This window comes from Semicossyphus pulcher, unplaced genomic scaffold (assembly GCF_022749685.1).
Source record: "Semicossyphus pulcher isolate SPU_LCO1_2020_fin unplaced genomic scaffold, fSemPul1.0.p SCAF_24, whole genome shotgun sequence".
Taxonomy (NCBI): domain Eukaryota; kingdom Metazoa; phylum Chordata; class Actinopteri; order Labriformes; family Labridae; genus Semicossyphus; species Semicossyphus pulcher.
The window spans coordinates 10,400,851-10,426,714 of record NW_027211698.1 but is presented as its reverse complement, the minus strand read 5'-3'; the positions used below and the strand labels follow the sequence as shown (position 1 = coordinate 10,426,714).

Below are 25,864 nucleotides of genomic sequence, written 5' to 3'. Positions count from 1 at the left end.
CTGACATGAAGATTTTACTTTGGATTGTGCTTTAATATCACTACAAAAAAAAGGTACCCAGAATGCTACTCTCTTAAAAAAAAACAACGGGATCACGGGAAAATGGAGTAAATAAAATGTATGGATGCATGTCCGCTAAGGGCTTCCGTAGTTAACATTATTTACAATGTTAATTGTAGCGTGGACCAATGTGTTCTTAGGTTTGTTACTTTCTCTACATGTGTTGCTAACATTGCTTTCTGCATTATAGGTTCTGTAAAAAAAGGTTTTTATAATCGGGAAACATACACCCCAATACCAATATATTAGGCCAATATCGGCTGATAATATCGGCTAGCTGATATCAGTCGAACTCCAGCAACAACCTAGGATGATGGCTGATTTCGCTCATAAGGACCACAGCTGTACCACATTTTAATGTTCAGAAAATGTCAACAGAACTGTAATTTATGTCCGCATCCAACAGCACATGTAAGCGATATATATTCACACACTACTCACCGATATCTGGAAGACTTCCTGTGTGTCGTCAAGCATCTGAACCCTGATGGAGACTTGTCGCCCTGGAGCCTGGGAAGGAGGACGAAGACCCGGCTCCAGCGTGGACACCCCGAAACTATCCGGGGCGCCCAGCCTCTGTCCGGCTGCAGACGGCCTGTCGGCTGGTTCCACCATGGTGACGGATGGTTAAGGGGCTCTCGGCTGCAGGATCCTCTGTTCACGTCTAGAGGAGAGAGGAAAGAGGGATATTTTGACTCAAAATTTAAGGTTGCAGTTTTGTGCTTCGAGCAAGAAAGCCAATAATCTGTTCAGGCTGTGATTTGGGGGTATTTTTGGATGTCTTAAACACATAGTAGGCAGTTTAACGCAAGAAGGATCAGCTTCTTCATAGGCCCTCTTTGTAAATAGCACAAGTTGCATCACATCCTGTGTGTTGGTAAATTTATAAACACAATTTCCTTGTAAGGTATTCCTGCTTTCTTTTTATAGGAATCGTGTGGGTGTTCAAAAGGCAAACATTGTGAGGAAAAACAGGCCGACTGAGATGCTCCATCAACCTTCCCTGAGAATTTGAAGGTTCCTTTTTTGGTACGAATGCTCTTGAACGTGGAGAAAAGTGAAATGTGCGCCGATGTAGAAAACATTGCTTGGAGGGAAACTTTGCGGTAAATAAATTAGTGAAAAATCCCGCCACATGCATTCAGTCTGGGTTTAATTGGTCTTGCACGATGAACAAACCACCAGACATTTAGTCAGAGAGTTTTCAGCTATGATTTTAATCTTGTCAGCAAAGGAGTGTAAACCACAATATGACAGCTAAACGTGCCTGATGAACAAAGAAGCAGACAGACATGTCTTACACCTTGCTAGACACACTTATCCCAGCTGCAGCACATGCAGGTGGGATTTACAGCGTTTCCTTCAAACCAAGCACAGCGCTCTGTTTAGGACAAGTTCAGACTTGAATCAAAGCTTGACACACAAGTGGGGCAGATGAGATACGGTCTGAGAACACACAAAGACAACCCCCCCTTTCTCTAGATCTCCTCTCAGAATCAAACAGGCACAAACTTTTCAGCGCCCCCCACCTCCATCCCACTTGATAAACCTCAACCTCAGACAATAAATACGCTCACAGACGGTTGGTGACATCAGGGCTGGGGAATGTTTTAGAAGACAGTCAGGGGGGGGCGATGCAGGAATGAGCTGCCCTGACACACAAACACGGCTGTGTTTATGTACGTCTGAATGCACGGGACACTGGATCTTAAATAAGAAGCTCTAAGATCCTTTTATCTTTGCTTTTCCAAAGGTTAAGTTGCTCGTTTGTGTCCAGTTAAATCCCATTTGAACATGCCGTAAGTCTTAACAGGATTACTTGTCAATAAATCAATTTGTCATTAGGGACCATTTGGACATCATGTTGATTAACAGGTTGTTAGATGCATCTCTGTGGAGGTTAAAATCCTCCGTCTTTGCTTAAGGCACTCACACAGCGCATTCTTAACGGTGGAAAATACCGCTTGACCGATATCAGCCATGCCTGGATATCAGCCGATATTAGCTTTTGGAAATTTTTGGATATCGGCTACAGCTTCAACTATATATGTATTAGGGGTGCACGATATTGGATTTTTTGCCGATATCCAATATGCCGATATTTTACAACTCATTTAGCCAATTACCGATACTGATATTTTTTTCCCGCACACCCAATTGCAGAGATCATCAACTCTCTTCTATTGGAATTAGCGTACAGTATAATGGTGATACTCTTATCACATTTGTTACAATGGTCGGGGTGACGGGTCTTGAGACGGTTAATCAAGTTTGTAGTGTTGAAAGACTTTGCCTTGGCTCCTCCTCGCATCACCGAAGCTGAGCAGTCATTGCAAATAGCAGTTTTACTATCTTCTTTGAAAAACTTCCACACCACGGAGGTAGACACACGTGACGTTTTCACGCTGCGCCGCGTAGGTCTTCTTCGCGCCGGGGACATTGCACTGAGGTCGGGCATTTAATCAAGTATGCAGCAGCCCATTATTTTATCGGTTATTTATATCGGCGGATATCGGCGTGTTGGCCGATATCCGATAGTTCATTTTTAAGCCGATATCGGCCGATATCGTGCCGATAATATCGTGCATCCCTTATATGTATAACCAGTTTTACTCATTTTTTAAGGGAAGAAGAATTAAAATTTGTCAATCCAGCGTCCTTAATATGAATGAGTTCTCTTTTTACTGTACTCCTCTGTGACATAAAACTGAATATCTCTGGTTTTTGGCCGATACAAAATATTAGAGAAAGTCAATTTGAGCTTTGCAAAACTAAATATTCACCATTTCTTGGCGTTTTATAGATCAAACAACTCACAGAAAGTAATCAACAGATTAATCATCAATGAAAATAGCTGATAGTTGCAGCCCTGATATCGGCCAAAAGCACAACAAAAATATCAGTCAGAGAAGAAACTGTGTCACTTTCACAGTTTGTCCAACAGAAACAAGTGTCCAGTTTCAACCATAAAAACAGGTTCAATGGTGAAAACTAACCCAGCAACACTTTATCCGAATAAACAAGCAAGACTAAATATTTGGGGACAAATGGGCTGTGCAGTCAGAAGGAATGACTCACATCAAACATCCACTCATTGAAGCTCTCTCCATGTCCAAATTAAGGTCCATATTTCAAGACCAATTACATACAGTATGTCATCAGGTTGATTTGGGGCTGTGTGATCCCACAGTCTGAGAAACACAGCTCACTTTGCCCAAAACTGGAGAATATATCTGGTGTATAATTTGCGGTCTTAAGTAAACTATCCCAAAAATCCACTGAGTGCCTGTCGGTCACTTTTTTCTCTCTGGCTCAGACAGGAAGTAGGATGACACTAAGTTGAAACCTGAAAAAGAATCTGAAAGTTTTATGATAATAATTTAATCCGTCAAGTATTTTACAGGCAAAGACACACTGGTTCCGACTCCTCCAAAGAAAGGATTTGATACTTTTCTGGCACTTTACAGGCTGAGAAAATAGCCAGCAGGTTAATTGATGATAGAATCATTGTTAGTTGCACCATTATTGCAGAGTCTTAAGCCCTCTGAAGGCCTAATAGTCCAAAGCAAGAGGCCCCAGAAATGGCCCACAGCCAGTGAATACAAGCTTCAGGAGGGCTGCTCTGTAGCTGACCTCTGACCTCAGTGTGAAAGTGGAAAGATAGACGTATTTTTCCTGCATCTATTACCACAAAAATATATGTGTATTTGCAAAAGAACTTTAAGACAACGTTCCCCTTTGTTCTGTCACACCTTATATAACCTTTTATTTGCACAGTAAGTTCTGCTAATCACCCCCATACAAACCGTGCACCTCCATTTACCTCAGTGACAAAAGCTGAACTGAAACTTGAGCCAGACCAAGGAAGTGACCTGACAATAATAAAAAGGGACCTGACAGTCAGGTTACTCATTACACCTGTGGGAATGCCCTGTTTGTTCTGTGCTACTTCCCCACTGCACTCTCTGCTCGGTTGTTTTGCAGCAGTTAAGGGGTAACGAATCTTAACCTATTCAATGCCAGCTTGACAAAAAAGCTCCACCTCCAAAAAGTGCTTGAAAAATCTGCTTCTGAAACCTCACAAGACCCTTCAAAGCAAACCAAGTGTCATCTTAGAGCCAGTTCTAAAGCCCTGCCTAATCATTCAGCAACAAGCAGGTGCCAATTACACAGACAAACATTCTGCAGACGGCGTGGTTGGCTTGTTTTCTTCAAGTCTTGCAACACAAACTCATCAGCAGGTTTATTTCCAGACTCTTTAAGACCACAAAAAAACATAACAGAAACTACAGTGAGAAAGTACTTCTCCACAGTTAAACATAGTTAGGAGAACAGTGTCTAAAAAGCTCCTCCATTTCACAATATTCATATGGAGGCTATTTTCCTCTGACTTAATGCTCAGGGGTCGTACGCTAAAATGCTGTTATAATGTTGTACAGTTTATTGAGGTTACAAATCATCTTCATCAACATGTCAATCAACATATTCAATAACCCATTAGCTTCTGTTGTGCAACAGCTAATGTTAGCAAGCATTCAACCAAATCCTAGCTAACATTTTATACATATTACGAAGTGGTTGTATAGCATTTAGCATTTATCCATAGCATTTAATTGCTTATGTTACTGTTTTATAATAGGCTGGGTATCAGTTGAATGCTAATGTTAGCTGTTGGCTAACTTGGCTAAGCAGTTAACCAACTCCTAGCTAATATTACTGTTTGGTAGTATTACATTAAACAAATTCCTAGCTAACGGTAATAGGAATAAGTTGATTAGATTTGACCTAGCTGTAGCATACAACCCATTTCTAGCTAACACTTGTATTTGACAGTATAACACAATAGAAACTCCTAGCCAATGGTAATGTAAGATGGGAATTGGTTGAATGCTAGTGTTAGCTCTTGTAGCATTCAACCACTTCTAGCAAACATTACCGTTTAATAGTATTACACGATGCTAACTCCTAGCTAACGGTAATTTTAGCTGTGAGGGTTGAATGCTAATCTTAGCTCTTATCTTATCGTAGCCTAATTGGTAATGAAATATGTTGTTTTAACTTCAAATATGGCCCAAAGAGAATTCCTAGCTAACAGTAAAGTTAGCTATTGATTGATTGCTAATGATAGCTGTTGTCTAACTGTAGCATTTCCTAGAGAACAATTTTGTTTGATAGTGTAACACAATAGGAACTCCTATTGGTTGAATATTATTATTAGCTTTTGGTTATTTAAGCATTCAACCCCTTCTAGCTAACATTACCATTTGTCAGTATCACACGATATAACTTCCTAACTGTAATTTAAGCGATGAGGGTTGAATGCTAATGTTAGCTCTTTAGTTATGGTAGCTAAATCGGTGATGAAATATTTTGTTTTAATGTGAAATACAGCCTAAAGACCTTCAACATTTTCCCTACATGTTGTATTGCCAGTCGTTGACAATTGGGAAGTCATAACATGATTTTAAGTTGTCAGATTCCCCTCTTATACTTGACTACATGAGCTGTACATCATTGTAACAATTTTAGCTTCACATTCTGAGCCTAACATGAGGGGAATATGGCCGCCATGTAATTAAGGTAAGAGGCACAACAACAATAAAAAAGTTACAGCCAAAGCTCTTCCCTAATAATCTTAATTAAATTGATCTTAAAACTTGAGAAAAGTAGTGAAGTTTCATACTCTGTTTTGGATGAATTTTACATCTAAAGAGTGGAAGTTTGGAAGCAGAACTTTCATCCTCTCCTCAGAAGTGCCTGGGGGATTATACATGGAGTTAAGTTGAGCAAGAGAGGAATACAGAGTGAGCTGATCACACTGCAGGCACAAAGGAAGCCACTGTGGGAGCTTCCAGCAGCCCGGGCTTTAACTTGGAGGGACTGTGGCCTCTCAACCAGCCTTTGAACTGAAAGTTTTCCCAAGAGTTTTTAGTGAGGGGGAAGCCAGGCTCTGGGAATCGGATGTAAGGATAAGTGTGTGTGCATGAGTGCATCTACAGAGAGGGCTTTAAGTTAGACACCATTAATCTGGTTTTAATCCTTTTGTTGTAAGATTAATAATCAAGACGGCATAAAGGGAAATTGAAACATTACATAATCTGGGTTGGAATATTCACATGGAGGTTGCATAATGAGCAACATTTACCAGCAAAGACGCAGGTCGCACAATCAACACATTGAAAAGAGGATTTTCAAAGCAACATGAGATACTGTGCCATGAAAGAGGATCAGAGGTCACAAGCTGAAACTAACTAAAAAGGGATGTGAAGTAAGATACTGTATGTACAATAGGGGGTTTCAATGCTAGGCTGCTATGCTAACTAAATGTATTTCAGTAGGAGATTAAGCGCTAATCGCTACAAATTATGATTTTGCTACGAGTTTACTACGAGTACACTAGGAAAAAAATATGCCAGCAAAATTCACATTAGGGCATTTTTGCTCCGAGAAAACAAATAACCAAATTGAAACAACTCAAGGTCAATTTACTTAGCTAACTTTTCCTTTTACTTGTTGACATTTTCATGGAAGATCAGCTGTGAACAAGCTGACTGTATTTGTCTTAGCTGAAAAAACGCCACCAAGGGACGTCTAATACAACCTGACAAGCACACAGGTGAGGCCGGGATCAAGGCCACACAACGTAGCACGCTCACTCGTGGTAGATCAATGGCTTGAGCTTGATAGTACATTTTATCAAGGTGACACTCTCCACCCGCCGAGCCATTAAGCTGCTCTACTGCCCTCAGGAGACTTACTATTGTGAGGAAGAAGAAGAGTGTAACACCGGTTCTCTTGGCGTTGTGGCGGTGGTATTGATTGTGAAAGTGAATGTGCAACACAGGCTTTAACTAGAGCACCCATGCAACCACAAGGAAGACAATGACAATCATGGGTGCTGCTTCCCCCACTGACCCTCTCTCTGAAGGGGGGTGCAAAAAGAGCACAAGCCCCCCCAGAGATCAATAAAAGAAAAGGGGGGGTTGTTGTCACCTCATAGGTGCCATTTGTACATTCTCCTGGGTGAGGGTGACAATACCAAGGACCTAGGAGGAGTTAAATGCTGCACAACATTCATGCACGTAGCAGCTTTGTCATGTTAAATAAAGCAGACACTCCTATATAAAGCTCCTTTAAAAGCACACACGCATAAGAGTACAGTTGGCAAGAGTGCAAACGCCAGGATGTAGGTTAGCAGAGTAATCCTTCAGGCCAGGGTAAAGATGTCAGTAGGCTAAGGCAGCATGATCACACCCTAAAGACAGGGTTGTTGTGTGTAGGCTGTATGTGTGTGTGTGCTCTATATTAACGTGCATTGAAAATGACAAGCCTATTGTAAGGTTTGGTGAATGGGAAGGCAGCAGGGAATAACATAATAGCAGAAAAAAACACAATAAAACATCCTCTTAAGTAGCAAAGCTACCAGTTCAAAACTAAGATCTACAAATTAATAACTTTGTGGAAAATGTTGCAATGCGGGCAAACGTTTAAAGCACTTCCTACAGAAGGCTATCCCTTGTCTTTCATTAAGCTTACAGTAAAAGAAGCTCTGCTGGACCTCCTAAAGCTCAGCCGATTAGGAAAACGAACAGGCTGCTTGCAATCGCTTATACTTAGGATATCAGGCTCATCAAACATCACGCACTGTTGCCTTAAGAAGAAAAAGCGCTTAAACTGGAAGCGTATATTGGTATAAATCTGGCTAAATCTAAATATAAGTGTGCACTATAAAAGGAGTAGCAATGAGGCTACGTGTAACCTCGCTTCATAAGCCGGATAGCATGATTTCCTTACCCCCTCTCTTTCTTCAGGATCCACAGATTGTCCGTGTATAAGAGCTTTTTTATTTCCAACGCAGACGGTAAATCCCACACACTGTTGAAGCGAAGTTTTGGTTGAATAAAGTCCTCCTTTCGCAGCCGAACCGCTCCCTCTCAGGTGGGACGTGGTTTCTGCGCGGTAGCCATTGAGACAAATGTGGGAAACCGTGCATTGAGCTTTCTACTGGAACAATAAAGAGCGACACACCGCCTCCAGCACAGGCACCCCAGCACTACAGTGTCAGGCAGAGGAAAAGTGCAACACGGGCGGATAAACAGCGCCACCTCGCCGTAGTTCGGTGGAAGGGCGGTGTGCAGGCAAAGGGTTGTGGTTTGGATCAATATTAGACTCCATGATGCTAATAAATATCTTACACGTGTCTTTTGTTAATGGAGAAAGAAAATAGTATAAAGATGGTTCATATGGGATAAATATGTTGAAATGGTTTAGAGTGGAAATTATTTATTTTTCTCATAAATATGAAGGTCTCTTTCAATTAAAAGTTTTCTTAGTACTAATTTGAGGTATTTTAATTTTATACATTTAAAAGGAAATATTGTACTTTTACTGGTAACCTAGTATATTTAAATTTACCATGAAAACCTAAAGAATATATTGCATACACTTTAAAATTATAAAACGATGCCATTTGGATTTTGTAGTTACACAGGCCTATGTATTAATTGTATTACTTATACAAAAATGTGATATATTTAAGCATAACATACTGCAATATAACACACGTACACTGGCATTTTTCTTAAATTATAACTACTTTTACTGAAGATAGTTTAGAATATTTTACTCCTCTACTTTTTTAGATTGCAGGATAGGTACTTTTACAACAGAAAGCTTGTTATACTAAGTAAAGAAAATTGCAGTGTGTTCAGTTGATATACCTTCATGATATGCTGAGTGATATTTTGGAACTTCGTGACATAAGGAAAAATGTGGCAATGGCCCGTACGGGGATCGAACCCGCGACCTTGGCGTTATTAGCACCACGCTCTAACCAACTGAGCTAACCGGCCACGAAAATCACGGCATAGTCCTTATTTATTTATACCTATGAATGCTGTTTCAGTATCTGAAACGCCATACTGGTACCTTGATTAAACGTGACCAGTTAGCTTGGATAGTTAGCTAACAGCTTTGGCTTGTAGTCTTTCACAAACCTATCATTCACTTACGTTTCTAATTAGCTACAATAGCTAGGATATAATGTTACACAAGTAAAATTAACTATACTATACTGAAAAACAAACTTTAAATCGGGAATGACGACATCTTTCTTGCAGTAAAGTAGCATGAGCAAGGTCCGTTACCATAGTTACCCAGGAGAGAGGGCGAGACTGGTCACGTGACGCGCCAAGATGGCGACCACAATGTAGAATGGATGTGAATGTGAGTATTATTAGCTAACCGTTAGATTGATAAACCGGTGCGTTAATTCACATTTTTGTATACTCTCGTCGTTGCACTTTAGTTTTATTTCAAAGTGGAGGTTTTCGTTATATTGTAATGTAAAAAAAACTCTCATGAATTGTGTTTTATTCTCGGTTCTGCCCGCCAACTAAGTAACGCTGACCGAACCCGCTAATGTTAGCTCTCTTATGATCTGAGCTTCATCATTTATTGTTTCTCGTTACTCAGCTGTTTTCTCTGTTTCCAGGAAAGGAAGCTCCCCACAGTCTGCAGTTGATTACTTTCTACGTAATCCTTTTTGTCTTTTTTTTTCTTTCAAGATTTAAACTAAGTGGGTCCGTTTTTTTTCTGGAAATTTGGATCTGCTGGTTAATTGTTCATCTTCATCATATCACAGAATCAAGATGGCCCTAAATGTCTTTGGTAAGCAGCATCACGCCTCAAATACTGTCCTTTGTGCCTTGATGAGACTGTAGTGCGGTTTTTTGGGGGTCTTTATTCTGCCTTCTATTGATGCATAGTTTACTGACCTATGTGATCATGCATACTTTTACTAGACTCGTGTTTTTCTAATGTATTTTGCTCAAATTGGGAGATGCAATTAGAGATCTTATTGACCCAGTAGCAATGGACCATAGCTGACTAACTCTTTTTATTCAAGTACTGTAGTCAAGTAGAATATTGAAGCACTTGTATACTTGAGTATTTACATTTTGTGCTTCCTTTATTCTCCACCTCCACTATAAAAATGACAATTATAGTTACTACTTTTACACAGATGATTTTATCTTCTTATAAAATAAAATGCATTTTAATAGATTCAGCTTTCCAACAGTGTATAAATTAGAGAAATCAGCTTTACCAGGACAACATTAAAGTTTTAAAGTTAAATATAATTGCCAGATTACGTACAGCAACACAACATTGTTAGTTAACACTTTCATATATTAGCAATACATCTTAATAGTCCTTCAGTAGAATGTTTAATCAGGTAGTATGAGGTCTAACATTTGCTTTTAACACCTGTGCAATGGAACGTAAGTACAACATTTTATTTTGGTGAACAAAAACGTGCAGTACTTCAGCAAAAGCACTGGATTGTATTTCTTTCCACAGACACTGTGAGTCAGTCAGCAGCTCTTATGTTATGTCTTGTTACTTCTGAGTGTGTCTGTCTGTGAGGGAGCGTCGCCTTGAGAAAGAGGGTGAGACACTTGCCCGGGGAGGATTTGGAGTTATTTTGAAGACAGGATACCGGGACGACGAGTGTTGAATAGATAAGGCTTGAAGCGTGAGCACAGAGCAGCGAGACAGGAAGCAGGCTGTTAGTTTTACTCATACAGGGAAGATGGAAGACAGCGTATGCCTGCGTCTGCTGCGTGTCTGATGCATATTAATTTCCATTAGAAGATTTAGTATATTTCCTTCTTATAATTAGCCAATTCCAGGATAGGTCATTTTGATGCAGGTATTTGTGTTATTGCAAATGTTTTGCAAGTGTATCCAGACTACAAATTTCCATGTTTTAGGAGAAAAAAACTTGCTTATATTTTAAAAGAAAACATAAGTAAGATTATTTGTCAAGATGTCAGTGTATTTTGTAGTGCACATGAATGTACACAGTTGCTCCTGCAGAGTTCAGCCAAGCTCCATCTCAGTGCTCAAGGCTGTAAATTAGTCTCTACTGTTCCATACATCACCCTGACTCTAATATTAATGTCAGTGTTTATGGTCTGCATTGAGCAAACAATGCTTTAATACTGACATCAACTACAATTCATTTTAAACCTGCAGGCCTGAGGGGAGTGACAGCAAAAGCTGGTCTGCAGTGAGAGCTCATTTACATTACATTTGTGCAGAGCGGTATAAGAATCCTTCACAGCTTTATGCTTCAGAGGAGATTTATTCATTAAGCTACTTTAGTCAGCATTTTTATTAAGTGAGGTTTTTGTTTTTCGGGAATGCACATCATCCATTAGTCTAAAAGCAAGCAGAGAAAATAAAGCTATTTGTTTGTTTTTAGGCTTTTTATTTAGCGTGTTTATTTGGCAACATTTTTTAAAGCACATGTAGTCTTGTTTCAACTTATCCAGCACGAGTTTTTCACCCAATAAACCAGCTTTTGATTATGTTGGATTTAATGTAAAATGTCTGTTAAGCTACTAAAAGATACTCTATGTTATTTCACTGATTTGAGGATAAATAAAATAAGAGTATCCTGCTCTTAAAGTGTCAGCGGTTCTTATAAAAATTAAGACGGATTAATGAGGACGTTTGTCCACATGGGGGCGCTGTAGCAAAGCAAATTAAGTGCTTTTTCTCTCTTCAGATCATGATGAATACAGGCCGCCTGTGTGGAAATCATACTGTAAGTACTTATTTTTTTACTATTACATGAGTATTTATTTTCTATTATAGTGTTTTTTGCTGATAATTGTCTGTGTCTTCTCTGCCACAGTGTACCAGCTCCAGCAGGAGGCGCCTCACCCGCGCAGACTCACCTGCACCTGTGAGGTGAGCAGCACACACTCCCTTTTTGCTTCCTGCTTTGATAACACTAACCCTATTGCAGTTAGATTGATAAATATATCAACTGTACACATATGGTATTAAAAGACAGAAAAGGAGGTGGAGATTAATCCTCAAGCAAGCTGAACATTATCAGAGTGTGTCTCTGTTTGTATACGTGTGAGTGTGTGTGTTTTCATCCCCTCAGAGACTGTATTCGCTGACTCGGCTTGCAGCAGGCCTGATTGTTTTTGCTCACCAATCCATTGTGTTCAGGGAAAGCATCTGTTAAGGCGATCTAGAAATGTTGAACACAGCAGGGTTTGTTTCATGTTTGTACAAGAATCTTTATTATTATTAAAGAAAGGGGGGAAAAACATAGTGTATAGATGTTTGGGGCTTTTATTTTTATGGGACAATCACTTCCTGTTGTGTTTTCTGCAGTATGTAGCAGCTAAGACATTAGTTTATTTAGAAATTTGGAGATATTAAAACATATGTCTCATCAAAACAAGTTAAATTTAAGCATCTTTTTGTTTTTGTAACGTTAATTTGTTCTGATAATCAGAGGATCTGTTGAAGCCCAAGTTGCTGATGTCCACTTCGTCCCTCAGGGCACGCAGCCACCAGATGTGTGAGGGGGGGGGGGGGGGGTTAAAGATGGAGGATTTCATGTCTGGTGTTTGTGTTAATCTGCGAAACAGTCCTCTTAGAGCCCCGTGGACTGATGTGTGTGTGATGCTAAATGAACAGCTGCCGGCTCCGGTGCCCCGGCCTGGTCAGGTAGTCGGTGCTGACCTAGTTATAACCAGCAGACTGGCAGACAGACGGAGTGGATGAGAGCCCCCCCTTTGTCGTCTGCTGGGAGTTCAGCCATATGTGGTTTTAATGATGCACCGATGAGCACTGATCTATGGCTGGTGCTGTTTTAATGCGAGGCATGTTGGGGTGACTGAAATCAGCCAGAGGCCCTCGGGAGCTAAAGACTACTCGCAGTATATTGAGACAGTTTCTCCATGTGTGGTGTTTGTTTATCGACATTGCACTCTGTACCAGTTTATTTCATCATGTCATTCGCCCTTCAAACCTGTTATTGACTCTGCGATGTGCAGTCAAGGATGTGTAGTGAGCATTAGTTATGGGTGTTAGCCTGTCTGCTACATGCGCGGCTTACCGACAGGCCTCGGAGCGGTGTTGGTAGGGCTCCAGAGGTGCACATGCATGGCTGATATTAAAAGTTCTGACTTTTACCGCTTTGATTGTGTATTATATTTAACATTGTAGGCTTTCAGTCGATGCTGCTGCAGCCTATGCACTCAACATTTTAAATCTACTCCTAAAAACGTGTTGCAGAAATCTGTTATATAATAGCTGAACATTTCCTGCTAGCCAACATTTTATGACGCATCTGTGAAAAAAGTACCGCTCCTGTGGCTCTATATTTAGGTGTGTGTACGTCCCTTACTGTCCTCATCTCACACACAAACTCCGGTTTAATATTCAGCGTGGTGCGCTGGTTGCTGTCTTGATTTATTGGCGCCACAGCAGTTTTGTCGGGAACAACAGAACGTTCCGCTCTTTTGTCTGACTCTTGCAATATTCCCCGCACCCACATGCTCACGAGCTGGTACACACACACACACAAGCACACGCCAGTTTTTCCCAGCGAGGTTTGAATTCGAGAAAATGGGGCAAAGTGTGGGAAAATACACTTGTAGAAAAGTTTAAAATTTTAACCTCATTCTGTAACTGAAAGTTTTATTCTTCCGCCCTGTTTGATTCAATCCTGGTTTCTCGTTTCCCTGCAGGTGGACAATCGACCTAAATACTATGGAAGAGAGTAAGTTGGCCTTCTTCTTTTTAGTGATTTATGTGGGGCATGTTACCTTAATTGATCTCCATCTACCTTAAAGCTCATACTTCCCTCATAAAGTACATAAAAGCATGTTTCGAAGAGGGAACTATTTCTTTGACTTGGCAGCAAAGTTACCGTTCAAAGTCAAAATTCAACTTACAGTGGTAGGATATTGTGAAGGCTGATTTATTCTTGTCATATAAGAAATCTTATCTAATTTATTGCTGCTTTTTTTTTTAACTTCCAGGTACCATGGCATGATCTCCAGAGAAGAGGCCGACCAGTTGTTGAGCCAGGCCGAAGGCAGCTACCTCATCAGGGAGAGTCAGAGGCAGCCGGGGACGTACACGCTCGCTCTAAGGTACACGGTGTTTGTGCTAGATAGCAGACAATCAAGGAAAAATGGGAGCTGACTGCTTCCAATAGATATGTGTGATTTTAAATACTGGAACAGGGATTTTAGTGTGTTTTTTAGACGTTTAACCACCATGGCCAAACCAAACCCCATTCAAGAATCTGGCAAAATACAGATTTTCCAACCCTGACTAATTTTGTTGTGTTTTTTAAGTCACTTTAACTTTCATTTTTGTAGTATTAAATGTTTTAAACAATTCGGCGTCCATAGTTGAATGATTAATGCAATATTATGTTTTCTTTTTATTAAAAGAACCCCTGGATATTAAGAGATTTTGCTTGTACTGCTTCTGCCCTTCCTGTGAATCCCCTAAGACCATGTAACGGTTTGACCTCCAACACCTTTTTCTGCGACAGGGCGAGAAAAAAAAAGAAGCCGTGTGAATCTTAAGCTCGTCCGATAGCGTCCAGACCCCCAGGTGCCGCGAGGTGTGAGGGTTTAACGGCAGAAGTCGAGCTATAAGCTGCTCAGAGCTGATCATCTCTGAACTCACATGGCCCTCACACACCCTCCTCTGCCGTCCCGAATAAGTCTTTTTATCCTCGCAAGCTGCCCACTTAGCTTTAGCATTGTTAGCTTTCTCAGTAGTAGGTGTCACACTTTTAAATGGGCGCATGGCACAATTTGAATTTGGTTTTGGGTCAGTTGGCTCTATTCATAGCCACGTCATTCTTCCACCTGCACACGCTCCTCTTTCCCAATCCCTGTGGTTGTTCTAATTACCTTCCATAAATACCCCCTTCATAAACTAGTGTTTCCGCTCTGCGTCTACGGGAAAGGAAAAGGTTGGATTTTGGGTTAATGATCTAACGGCGCCGCTTTATCTCGCGGTGGTTTCAGTGTGAGCCACTGAGGAGCGGGTAATGTGTTGGCCCAGTTCAGGGTCTGTCTGTCAGAGCTCTGTCGCTTGAAGTTTGGAGTTTATCTCAGTAAAGTGCTCAAGAGAAAATCTTTAAAATAAATATAACTAATGTTTTAGGGCATAAATGCTCCAAACCAGATGCTTGTAAATGTCTCCTATCAGGCCTCTATCGTGTATAAACAAAACAAGCGGCTGTATGCCGGAGCCACAATAAGCACCCGGCCCATTGCTACACGATGCTAAAGCTAAAGCTCCATCCTTGTTTCCGTCTAGGTTTGGGAACCAGACGAGAAACTTCCGCCTCTACCATGACGGGAAACACTTTGTCGGGGAGAAGCGGTTTGAGTCCATCCACGACCTCGTCACGGACGGCCTCATCACGCTTTACATCGAGACAAAGGTGTGTGTGTCCTACTATCCCCCACTTCTTAACTGCACTTTACTAACAAAAAACACACAACTTTTAACACTTAAAGCACCATTGAGAAGTCATTTTGTCCACCCGCATGACTCGCATAATACCGTTTGATTATCGCTTGTTTACTTGAGCATCTGAATCCCTGAAATACCTAAAAACAGTGCCTAAAGAAAGAAGAAATAACGGCTTTTGTTGAGCTTTATTCAGACTGCAGAAAAGTACTTTAGCGAGCAAAACAGTAAACCTGCGACTATAAAATTAAACATCACTTTGCATTATTCTTCTTCCCTGTCAGGCGGCGGAGTACATCGCCAAGATGACAATAAACCCGATCTACGAACACGTCGGCTACACCACCCTGAACCAGGAGCCCACTTTGAAAAAGCACCTGCCGATCAGCCCCGAGGCGCCGGACGGACCCGCTCCGGCGAAAGACGACCTTAACGCCGAGGAGAGGGTGAGGATCACAATGGCCGGATGGAGCATTTAAACACCTGCTGTGAGAACCAGGAAGTGTTGTTTGATACCAATCAATGTCTTCAGAGCTCATCACTTCCTGCCAGAAAATATGGGAAAATGTATAGACCAAAAGCATCCTTCAATTAACATCTGTTTTGGCAAACCGTCCTGAAGTCTCAGGGGTGTTTGGGAGAGTTAGTTTGAATAAGAAATGCAGTAGAGCTGGCAGTGAGTCTTGGCTACAGAGCGAGGAATAGTCCCTTCAGGAAACAAGATGGAAATTAGCCCTTAAAAGGAACCATTTGACGACTAATTGAAACATTTATCAAGTCTCTTTGACTGTGCGTCCTGCAGGGTGTCTTTGCATATTGTAGAAGACTATAAAACGTGAGTGATTACAACACTGAGCGCTGAGATGTTAGCTGGAGAGAGTTGAAGTGAGGGTAAAGGTGGGGAAAGTTGCTGTGTGTACAGCGCTAAGGAAGGGAGGAGGAGAAGTTTGCAGAGGAGGAGGATGGATGCAGAGGAGAGATGGCCTCCAGCCAAGGGCTCTGCAGCAAAATTACATAACAGCAGTTCGCCTGCGGAAACCTTCTATGTGCCGACTTAGTATTCAGGAGCGCTGCCGCCTCATAAGTTCCCATTCATTCCTCATTAGTTTGTTTTCTGTGTTCAGTTTTGGACCCTTAAGGCAGAGAAGAAACTTTTTCTATAGGTGGATTGCAGATGTGAGTTTTCAGTATGGAGCTAGCGAAGATGCTAATCACTGAGCAACGTTTGATTTTAATTCCAGCTCTGCAGCTGTGCGTTTGTGCAGGTGGGAGATCTCCTTTAACACCCTCACTTCAGTTGCAAACAAACCCACACGAATGTGATACATCGCAGTTAGACTGTGCACAAAAACAAGCTCGCAACAAAGCAGCGTGTGCAACGCGTTTATCCGCTACGCCAGAACCGAGCCTCCCGAGGCCTTGTTTGACCTGCAGTGCATGACCGCCGGAGCTGCACCTCATACATCACTGTCGACGCTGTGTGTGTGCGTGCGTGCGTGTGATGGGGGGGGTGGCCCTGCGTACGTGTGTGTTTTCATAATTGGCTGGATTTGCAGACAAAGCAGTACGGCTCGCAGTGACATTGAGACCAGGGGTGGCTTTCTGTAGGGGAGACAAACACACACAGGAGGAGGAGGAGGAGGGATGCATATTTCAAACGTTCAGTCAGCTTAACGCCGTTTATCGAGGGTTAAGCGCAGTTTTACGGCCCCCGTGAGGGCGGTAAAGACGAGGTTTTGGTGATGAGTTTTTAAATTTTAATTTTAAAGGCCTTGTTTTGGGCGGGAGTTCACTGAGCGGTGACGGGAGGAAGCAGATTTTCTTCTCTTTCCCTTTTCTGTTAGCTCTTTTGTTAGCGATCTCCACAATTAAATATCCATGAACAGTCGTACATATTCCCTCTGTTGTAGACATACGCTGAGGATTAGGGAATTGCTTTTAATAAGGACATTTTGCACCAAAAAATCCAGCTTTTTTCTCCGATCTTAATATAAAATATCTCTAAAAGATTACATCTCGTTGCAGAGAATAACAGATGTAATGCAGCCTCTCAGCTTGTTTGTTGACGGCCCAAAAAAGTCCAAACATCCCTCCGTCAGAGGCGGCACTTAAGCAGAAACCTTTCCACCTTTTAGGGGGGGAATGTAGCCTTAAACCGTTCTTATGTAATGTTACAAGTAAGAGGAAGGATAACGGACGACCGAGGCTTTTTGATGTTAAAGGGCCATATAAGGACAAGCAGGGAACAGCCATATGAATCAGATGAAAGCTTTTGTTTACAGTTAGAGAAAGAATACACATATGTGTTGCGGCTAAAATATCAAAAGAAGGGAGGGAGAAAAAGAGCGACAAAAAGTGTGAAGGAATGAATGAAACAACAGCGTCCCCCCCCCCCGTCTCTCCCGGGACAATCGAGGTGGCAGAATTGGTGTCGAAACAACAAGAATCCCCGCCCTCTGATTGGCTCCCTCTCCTCTCAATGTGACCTGTTAAATTCATCCATTACTTCACCGTAGCTCCCCCCCTCCCCCCTCCTCCTCCTCCTCCTCCTCTTCGTCTTCTTTCTCTCCGCCTCCCTCCTCCGCTGGCGAGTGTGTGTGAGGGAAAGCGGATTAACTCACACACACACACACACACCGAGCCATGTGGGCTGAAGCGCTCACCTACACGAGAGTCGGAGACGGGGACGCACATTCTGCCGCATCAGTCCGCTTCGGAGGATTTTAAGGAACACTTGTTAGGAATTTTTTCATCTTATTAAGTGACTTTTAATCTGTATTTTTCATTTTAATTTCCCGGGAAAGGTTTTTATTGACTGGCTGGCTGTTGTTTTCTTGTTATGAGGTGGGATTGCAGCAGCATCAGTATGCAGAGCTAATCTGATTGGCTGATCTTTGTGGTGCTGAAACAGTGGGATTGGTCGTGTGTTTGCTCCTCTGTTTGGGATGTTGTTGTCGGATGGAGCTTGAAATTGAACTCATTGAGGTTTTTATTGATTTTTTGCGGCTCTTATTTCTTTAGATTAACTTTTTTTTTTGTTTTTATGAATGGAGTTTGGTTTAAACCTCTTGTTTTAAGTTAAATTAGACTAAAACTACAGCTCCCACAATGCCGAGCAAGGAGTCCTACGTGGTTAAAAGGGGTAAAAAACAATCCCGCAGGCGAGCCCAGAAGGAAAAGGGCTCTTTGTTCACAGCAGCGCTCGGTTTGAATGTCAGCGCCGGTTCGATTCCCTCCCTGCCGGTCTCCGGCGGCAACCCGGACCGGGCGCCCGCCCCCTCCAAACCCACCTCCCCTGCTTCCACCTTCTGGCAACCAATCAGATCTTTTGCCCTTTCGCAGCTCACATCGCTGGTGCGGCGGGCCACCCTGAGGGAGAGCGACTTAGCGCCCAAGTACGAGAAGGTCCACAACTTCAAGGTGAGCAGCCCCTCCGCTTCCCTGTTTGTGTGTGTGTGTGTGTGCGCCGGATGATGCCGGAAACGCTGATGCAGCTCACAGGGTCTTACTCAGAGAGCACACACACAATTCTGCATTTACTTCTCACGTTTGAGCGTCTGTTTAGCGCTCCAGATTTACATATTGTAAGTAGTCATTAGTGAGGAGCACAAAGGTCAGGAGCACGGTGCGCAGAGCTCAAGGGGAATGTGGACTTACACACACACGCACACACAAAAAGGTGGTGTGGTGGAGGTTATTTGCATTTCATTAGATACCCAAGAGCCAATTTATGGAATAAATGAGCAGATTAAAAGTCCATAAATGCCCTTTCAGCTCTCCTATTGTGTCTCCATTGTGCTTCTGTCAGTGCCTGTTAGTGTATGATAGAGATTATTGCAGGTAGTCAGGTATGTCTTCACCCTGTCTGAGAGTTTTTCTCACCTTTTTCTCAACACCATTTTTGCACATATAGAACTATTGCATTGCGTCTCTTCTAACTGTTTATTTGCTGTTAATTCTATAATAAATGTGCATTTATAAAAGGTGTTTTAAACGTCTGTTTCTTTCCAGGTTCACACATTCAGAGGCCCTCACTGGTGCGAGTACTGCGCCAACTTCATGTGGGGTCTCATCGCTCAGGGAGTCAAGTGTGCAGGTACCCAAACACACCCTTTCACACACGCACACACACACACACACATCTGTATATAATTTCACTTATCATTAAAATATATCCCCGAAAAAGCTGCTCCATTTACCCGTCATGTTGCAGCTCCTCTCTTAAAGGGCCAGTTCGCCATTTTCCAACCTCAGTGCTATCATGCTATTATGGGAAGCTAACGCCATTATGGTCAGAAAAAAATGCAATTTGGCTCTGTGCCTTTGGAGGACGCTCTCCGCTTCTCCAATGGGCCCTGGAAAACCTCCGCCAGACTACGTAAAAAGCCTCAGAGAGAGAGGCGCAATGCATGCTGGGTGTTGTAGGAATGTAGAATGGGAAAAACCACAAGCTGTTTGTACGACTTTCTCCACAGCTATGGCGCCAATTTCAAATTATTATTGCTTCCATCGATTACAGAGAACACCAGCTTTGACTGACAGTGTCTCTCTCCAGGGGCGCACTGCTCCTTTAACTCGTGACTCAGAGCTGGGACAGCAGGCCTAAAGTTAGTCACTTTAGCTGTTGACTCATCCGAGGTGTTTCGTGGATTTTTTAAATGTTAAAAGATTCAGTTTGGTGCCAAAGAACACGCTGTCAGTGCGAGTATGACGGTGTCTGTGGGGGCTGAATTTAGCCTCTGTAACACCTTCGTTTAAAGCGGCTTTTACCATCTGATCTTTATTCTGTTATCCTGGAATTGCTGGCTTGTTTTCATGCACACAACAGACATTTTCAGGTCATAATTGATGTACAAAAATATCAAATTTTCTTTCTCTGTCAGATTGTGGCTTGAACGTCCACAAGCAGTGCTCCAAAGTGGTGCCGAACGACTGCCAGCCGGACCTGCGGCACGTCAAGAAGGTGTACAGCTGCGACCTGACCACGCTGGTCAAAGCCCACAACACCAAGAGGCCCATGGTGGTCGACATGTGCATACAGGAAATCGAGGCTCGAGGTGAGAGATAGAGAGAGTGGGTATGAGTGTTTATGAGTCAGGGATTACATAACACAGAAAAAAGCTTTTATCTGCAGCAAGACGGAGAGACAGGACACCCACGAGGCGAGCGTGTTTATGCAAGATGTGTGTGCAGAATAAATGTGTGTAAAGACAGAGCGAGCACGATTCCTCCCCCGAGACGTGAGCAGTCACAGGGGAGATGCAGCAGACGGAGTTTCATTGACTACGATTCAGTGAGAATAAAATCAATAAGGAGAGCGAACGTGAAGAGATTGAACTTGACAGAAGCAGGAGAACAATCCAACCCTCGTCCCCCCTCTCTGTCTCAGCTGTAGTGTGTTCCTCCTCTAATCAATCCTTATTGCATCCTCCCCCCTCTCCTCTCTCTTTAACTCCTGCTTCTGTGACACCTACAGTTTACTTGCTCCATTGGCACGTCGGCACAGAAACCATGGGGACTTTTATATTAAAATATGTTCTTAAATCTATTTTTTTTTAACGGTTGATTGAATCTGTAGGCAGGGACGTGGATTTTAGGGACGGCAAGTGTTCTGGTTTCCGTTGGTTACGCTTGTAGTCCGAGTAATATTGACCAATCACGTATCAGCAGACTGCGGCGTATGCGTGTCGAGAGCAAAAGCAGGCGGAACGTAACGCGCCGTCCTGACATCATGACTCCCATCAGCGTCACCTGACGATGATTTAGCATCTGCATGCTAACAGCTAACAATCTGTTCTAGATCTAAAATTCAACTTGAGATGAATTCCCTTGACGCTGTGTCACGGAAGCCGTTCAGTGTTCAGATATCCCGACTTCCTCGAACGCATCAGAAATGATCGATCCGACCTCCGTTCAACTAACCAGCATTTTAAAAGTCGTTTTCTTCTCCTCTTGAGAACCGACCTGACAAAGCTTCATTTTTCCTTTTTACTAATTAGCATTTTAAATTTCAGCAAACGTAAGACCCGTTAATTAAAGTAAATCACAAGACAAGCGGTTTCTTTTTCTGTAAACAATGCAGCACGCGGAAAAGGAAGTCTAGACTGGAAGTCGTTTATCGCTAACCGCCGGCTACACACCCGACATGTTCACCGTTGTCCTCAGAGCCTTTATCGTCGTCAGACTGTAGCCGATGGGATCGCGATTGTTCTCATAGAGAAGAAACAAGAAAATATATCTATAAAAATATCAGAAATTTAAGCTTTTATTTTCATCATTTAACAAAATACTATTTGATTTTATGTCATTTGTCTGTGTGCTCTCAGGTCTTCAGTCTGAGGGTTTGTACAGAATATCAGGCTTCAGTGAGCTGATTGAAGACGTCAAGCTGGCCTTCGACAGAGGTGAGTACCTGCTCCAAAAGAAGCATCAATAAAGACGCCATTAAACCTGCATCTTTCCTTTTTTATGAACTGCATCTTTCCCTCCAGATTCATGGTTTGTGTCATTAGTTCTCATGCACTGATTTTCCTCCACAGATGGAGAGAAGGCCGACATCTCCTCAAATGCATATGAAGACATCAACATCATCACCGGAGCCCTGAAGCTGTACTTCAGAGAGCTGCCCATTCCCCTCATCACATACGACGCACACCCACGCTTCATCGAAGCCGCGAGTGAGTCTTCACGCTCTCTGTACCTTGTTACATAAGACGCACGAATGAATGCTTTGGACACTTGGCAGAAACGAGTCCTAAATATCCTTCAAATAAGAGGAAAGATGTGTGAAAGCTAATCCGTGTTAATTTGTGTGTGTGTGTTTCAGAGATAACAGACGCAGAAAAACGTCTGGAGGCTGTCCACGAGGCCTTGAAGCTGCTGCCGCCAGCTCACTGCGAGACGCTGCGATACCTCATGGCTCACCTCAAGAGGTCTGAATCCGACTTTCTTTAACATTCAGCTAAACAGCGATTCTATTTAGATGCATTTAAGGTCTTACTTTCCGTCCTCTCTCCATCCAGAGTGACTCAGTGCGAGAAGGAGAACCTCATGTCCAGCGAGAACCTGGGCATCGTCTTCGGGCCGACGCTGATGAGGGCCCCCGAGCTGGACGCCATGACGGCGCTCAACGACATCCGCTACCAGAGACTAGTGGTGGAAACGCTCATTACCAACGAGGACGTGTTGTTCTGAGAGGAAGGAGGGAGGCGGACGCTCGCGGTTTGCTTTGTCCTCCTGTGAAAAGACGAAGACTTTTTACAAGAAGAAACAAACATGGAAGTTGGACGAAACGTACACTACATGATTGTGTGAGGAGTGATCGGAAGGACAATGAAGGAAACGACTTTTTAAAGGAGGAATTAGTCGGAGACAAATAGATGGAAGGAAGCAGTGTTTCCCTATTTTTAACAGTTAGCAAAACTTTAATTAAACTCAAGCAAAAGATTAGAAATAACTCCCCTGTGAGCTTGCCAAAAGGAGGCATATGCTCCCTATTATACAGAGAAATGAACGGTAGCATAGCAACAACACTACTTGTCTACGGGGAGACACTGTATGATCCATCTGTATGTTTCTTAAAAGGATGCCTTGACAGTTTTTAGTTCTTCACCTGGGTTATTTTAGCTCTCATTGTTCACCTCCCTTAAGGGTTAGCGTGGTTAGCATTTCGCACAGAAACCAAATGACACTGCTAGCCACAAGCTAAGTGTCACCAATGGTTTCAGTGCAAATTGCTGCTTTCTAATCCGGCTTTTTCCCGTGGTAAGAGATTATTTAGTTCCGTCGTGTCGAGGTGTCCATTTAGTCCTCCTCCACAGAAGACTGCAACAACAGTAGACAGCTGGATGAATGAATGAATCACTCACCTGCAATGCGCACTCATTCCTCTTACTGGAACTTAAGTGACTTGGACCTATCGTGTTTTCATTCCTCTTTTCTAACACTCTTTACTTTACAGCTCCCTCTGCTGGTCCATCAGCTGTAACTAAACAGAAATGTTACTCTAACAACTTTAAGTGCTAACATAGAATCATCTTACATTTTTTCATGTAATAATATGAGCTTTTTTTCTAGTTTTTTAGGTGCATAATAACAACAAGTAATGGAGCTGCTGGAGCTGTAAATTAAATGGTTTCGTAACGCGTTCTCTCTCTTCTCCAGCTGCCTGCTTTTAAAAAACTGTCGATTTAAAGGGACGGTTTTTGGATAATGTAACCTCATCAGGGCTTTAACGTTTGAATAAGCAACTCCGCACTAAAATACATTCAATAACTATACCAGTTAATTGCAAATGTACCGACTAAATGAGCATACGTGGGCAGATGAGGAAGAGAGAAAACACTCATCATAAGTGACTTGAAATTAAATATGTGAAACGGTGCTTTTATTTTGCTTTCTTCTCTTCGCAGTATCGTAATTAAGCAGTGTTGCCGGGCAGATTTTGCGCACTAAAATGCTAATTGAAATTTTTTAATAGGTGGCAAGGGATGCACTTCCGCTCTACTAACGTCAGGTCCTGTCATCTTTATCGGCCCGACACTTGATAATTGGGAATTTAAATGTCACATCCCGACCTAACAGTGGATACACGCTCCATAAAACAAAAACTTAGCGGAGGCCATATTTTATTTTGTGATGTCAGCTCTGTTTGCGTGCACACATCCATCTGCCACCATGTCGACTAACTGTGAAATAGTGAGAAATAATAATGCTAACACTTAATGAGAGAAGGCCAGTCGAGTTTTTCCTCTTTTACTTTAACTGCTGCCTCCTTCAGAAAGTAAAAGCCTGATAAAACTAGACTTCACATGTCACACATAACGCCTGTTTCTTGCAGATATGTGCGCATCATGTTCTGGCGAAACATTGCACATTGAAAGCAGGTTTGCTGTGATGTTTCGGCCACGTTCTGATGTAATTACAGCAGTATTGTGGGACATATGAAGGAGTTTATTCGCCATTATTTCTCTTTTTGTAACTCGTGCCATTTGAAAAGGACGGAGGCGTAGAGTCGATGCCTTCTGCATGTACACCCCGCTTCAGCTAACACACATTTAAACCCCCTCTTTTCATTTTCTACCCCCATTTCTGTCGGGGGGTGATTATTTTTGACCTCTTTCACGGAGCAAAGGGGGAGTAAGGGTTGTAAAAATCAAAAATGGATGTAAAATCAGCGTTTTTCTAACATTAACCTTTTTTTTTTATGTGTGGTTTTATTTTTATTCCTCCCTGTTGATCTAACATGTACTAACTACCGTCAGACTAACTCTTGAGCCTTCAGTGATCTGTGACACTTGCTTTTTTTGCCGTCATGAAATGTCATTTTTTTTACTTTTATTGTCATTGCTGTAAAGTATTTTCTATATGGTTTATGCATGGTGAAATTAAATTATTAAACATGGCTCTCAGTTGGCGAAAGTCTCCAGACAGTTTATATACATGAGTGCACAATTATCCCCTAAGCAGTTAAAGACATTGAAGACGATATAACCTAGCAGAGGTGACGTATGTCATATTTTTCTGTAACCTTTTACCACCTTATGACCACTTATAATGAAGCATATTCTACTTGTAGCTGCAGTTACTCCGAGGACAAGTAATCCCTTGGCAGATTTGTGTAATTTTAAGTGTCCATAAGGGATAAAATTATCTTTTATTTCTCAAGGAAATAATGCAATCCAATCTTCCAGCAAATACTTAGCAGTTATAACAAAAATATCCTCATAATAAGTCATCATTATGAGATAAAATGTCATAATAATGAGATAGAAAGTCAAAATTTTGAGAGAAAAAGTAATGACTGTGATACATAGTTGAACTCGTGAGAAGAGTCATTATTATGAGTTTGAAAGTCAGGATTATTCTGTATGTAAAGTCAAAATGTTGAGAAGAAAATAATCAGTCGAGATTATGAGGTAAAAAGTAATAATTATGGTACAGATAGTTGAAATTATGAGGCAAGTCACACTTATTTGATAGAAATTCGAAACTATGAGATAACAAGTTATAATCATGGGATTATCAGGCAAGAACTTAGGTAAATAATAATAATAATACTAATTTGATGTACTTCTTAACCCTTGGATGCATGACCTACCAATACCTACACTCTTCCATGAGTGGGGTCAAAAATGACCCCAATTAGAATCAATGCGTTTTTGCAATAAACTTAAGAAATTTCTTTCATTTTGGTTAAAGACGATGATTTTCATTATATTTTGGTCAACAAAAGAGTGATTTCATTTTTGACATGTTGATTTATCACTTTTTATTCACATTTTATCACGAAACAATCAATCAATCAGGTATAAGAAAATGTCAAAATCCATTGTTTGTGTGTCCGTCTGTCTGTTTGACTATGGAGGACGAACAGAGAACATTCAGTAGGTCCGGGGACCATAACAGTGTCTCTGTTAGCTAACTAGTGTCTACTTTGTAGTTAGCTAACACTAGTGTGATAGTGTTATACTCTATCACAGAAAAGTCA

At 41.9% G+C, this 25,864-nt stretch overlaps 2 protein-coding genes and 1 non-coding gene across 3 annotated transcripts in view; 1 reads left to right on the top strand and 2 right to left on the bottom strand.

Moving 5' to 3' along the window:
* Positions 1-8,023, bottom strand: part of LOC138603753 (FERM, ARHGEF and pleckstrin domain-containing protein 1-like) — a 58,983-nt gene extending 50,960 nt beyond the window's left edge. The window contains exons 1-2 of the mRNA XM_069675650.1: positions 7,855-8,023; positions 502-724 (exon numbers count right to left, since the gene is read on the bottom strand). Of these exons, the coding sequence (XP_069531751.1) occupies positions 502-675 (174 nt within the window). The 5' untranslated portion in view covers positions 676-724; positions 7,855-8,023. The remainder of the gene's footprint in view (positions 1-501; positions 725-7,854) is intronic.
* An 815-nt stretch (positions 8,024-8,838) lies between these two features.
* trnai-aau (transfer RNA isoleucine (anticodon AAU)) lies at positions 8,839-8,912 on the bottom strand. The gene has a single exon. It is a non-coding gene; the product is annotated as a tRNA-Ile (tRNA).
* Positions 8,913-9,262: 350 nt separating this feature from the next.
* LOC138603479 (N-chimaerin) lies at positions 9,263-24,788 on the top strand. The gene is made up of 15 exons (XM_069675287.1): positions 9,263-9,285; positions 9,554-9,729; positions 11,636-11,674; positions 11,765-11,820; positions 13,623-13,654; positions 13,917-14,030; positions 15,220-15,346; positions 15,660-15,821; positions 18,718-18,795; positions 19,387-19,471; positions 20,259-20,432; positions 21,702-21,779; positions 21,915-22,052; positions 22,202-22,307; positions 22,398-24,788. Exons 2-15 carry the CDS (start codon positions 9,711-9,713, stop codon positions 22,567-22,569), a joined length of 1,380 nt encoding a protein of 459 aa, XP_069531388.1. The 5' UTR covers positions 9,263-9,285; positions 9,554-9,710; the 3' UTR covers positions 22,570-24,788.
* The last annotated feature ends 1,076 nt before the right edge of the window (positions 24,789-25,864 follow it).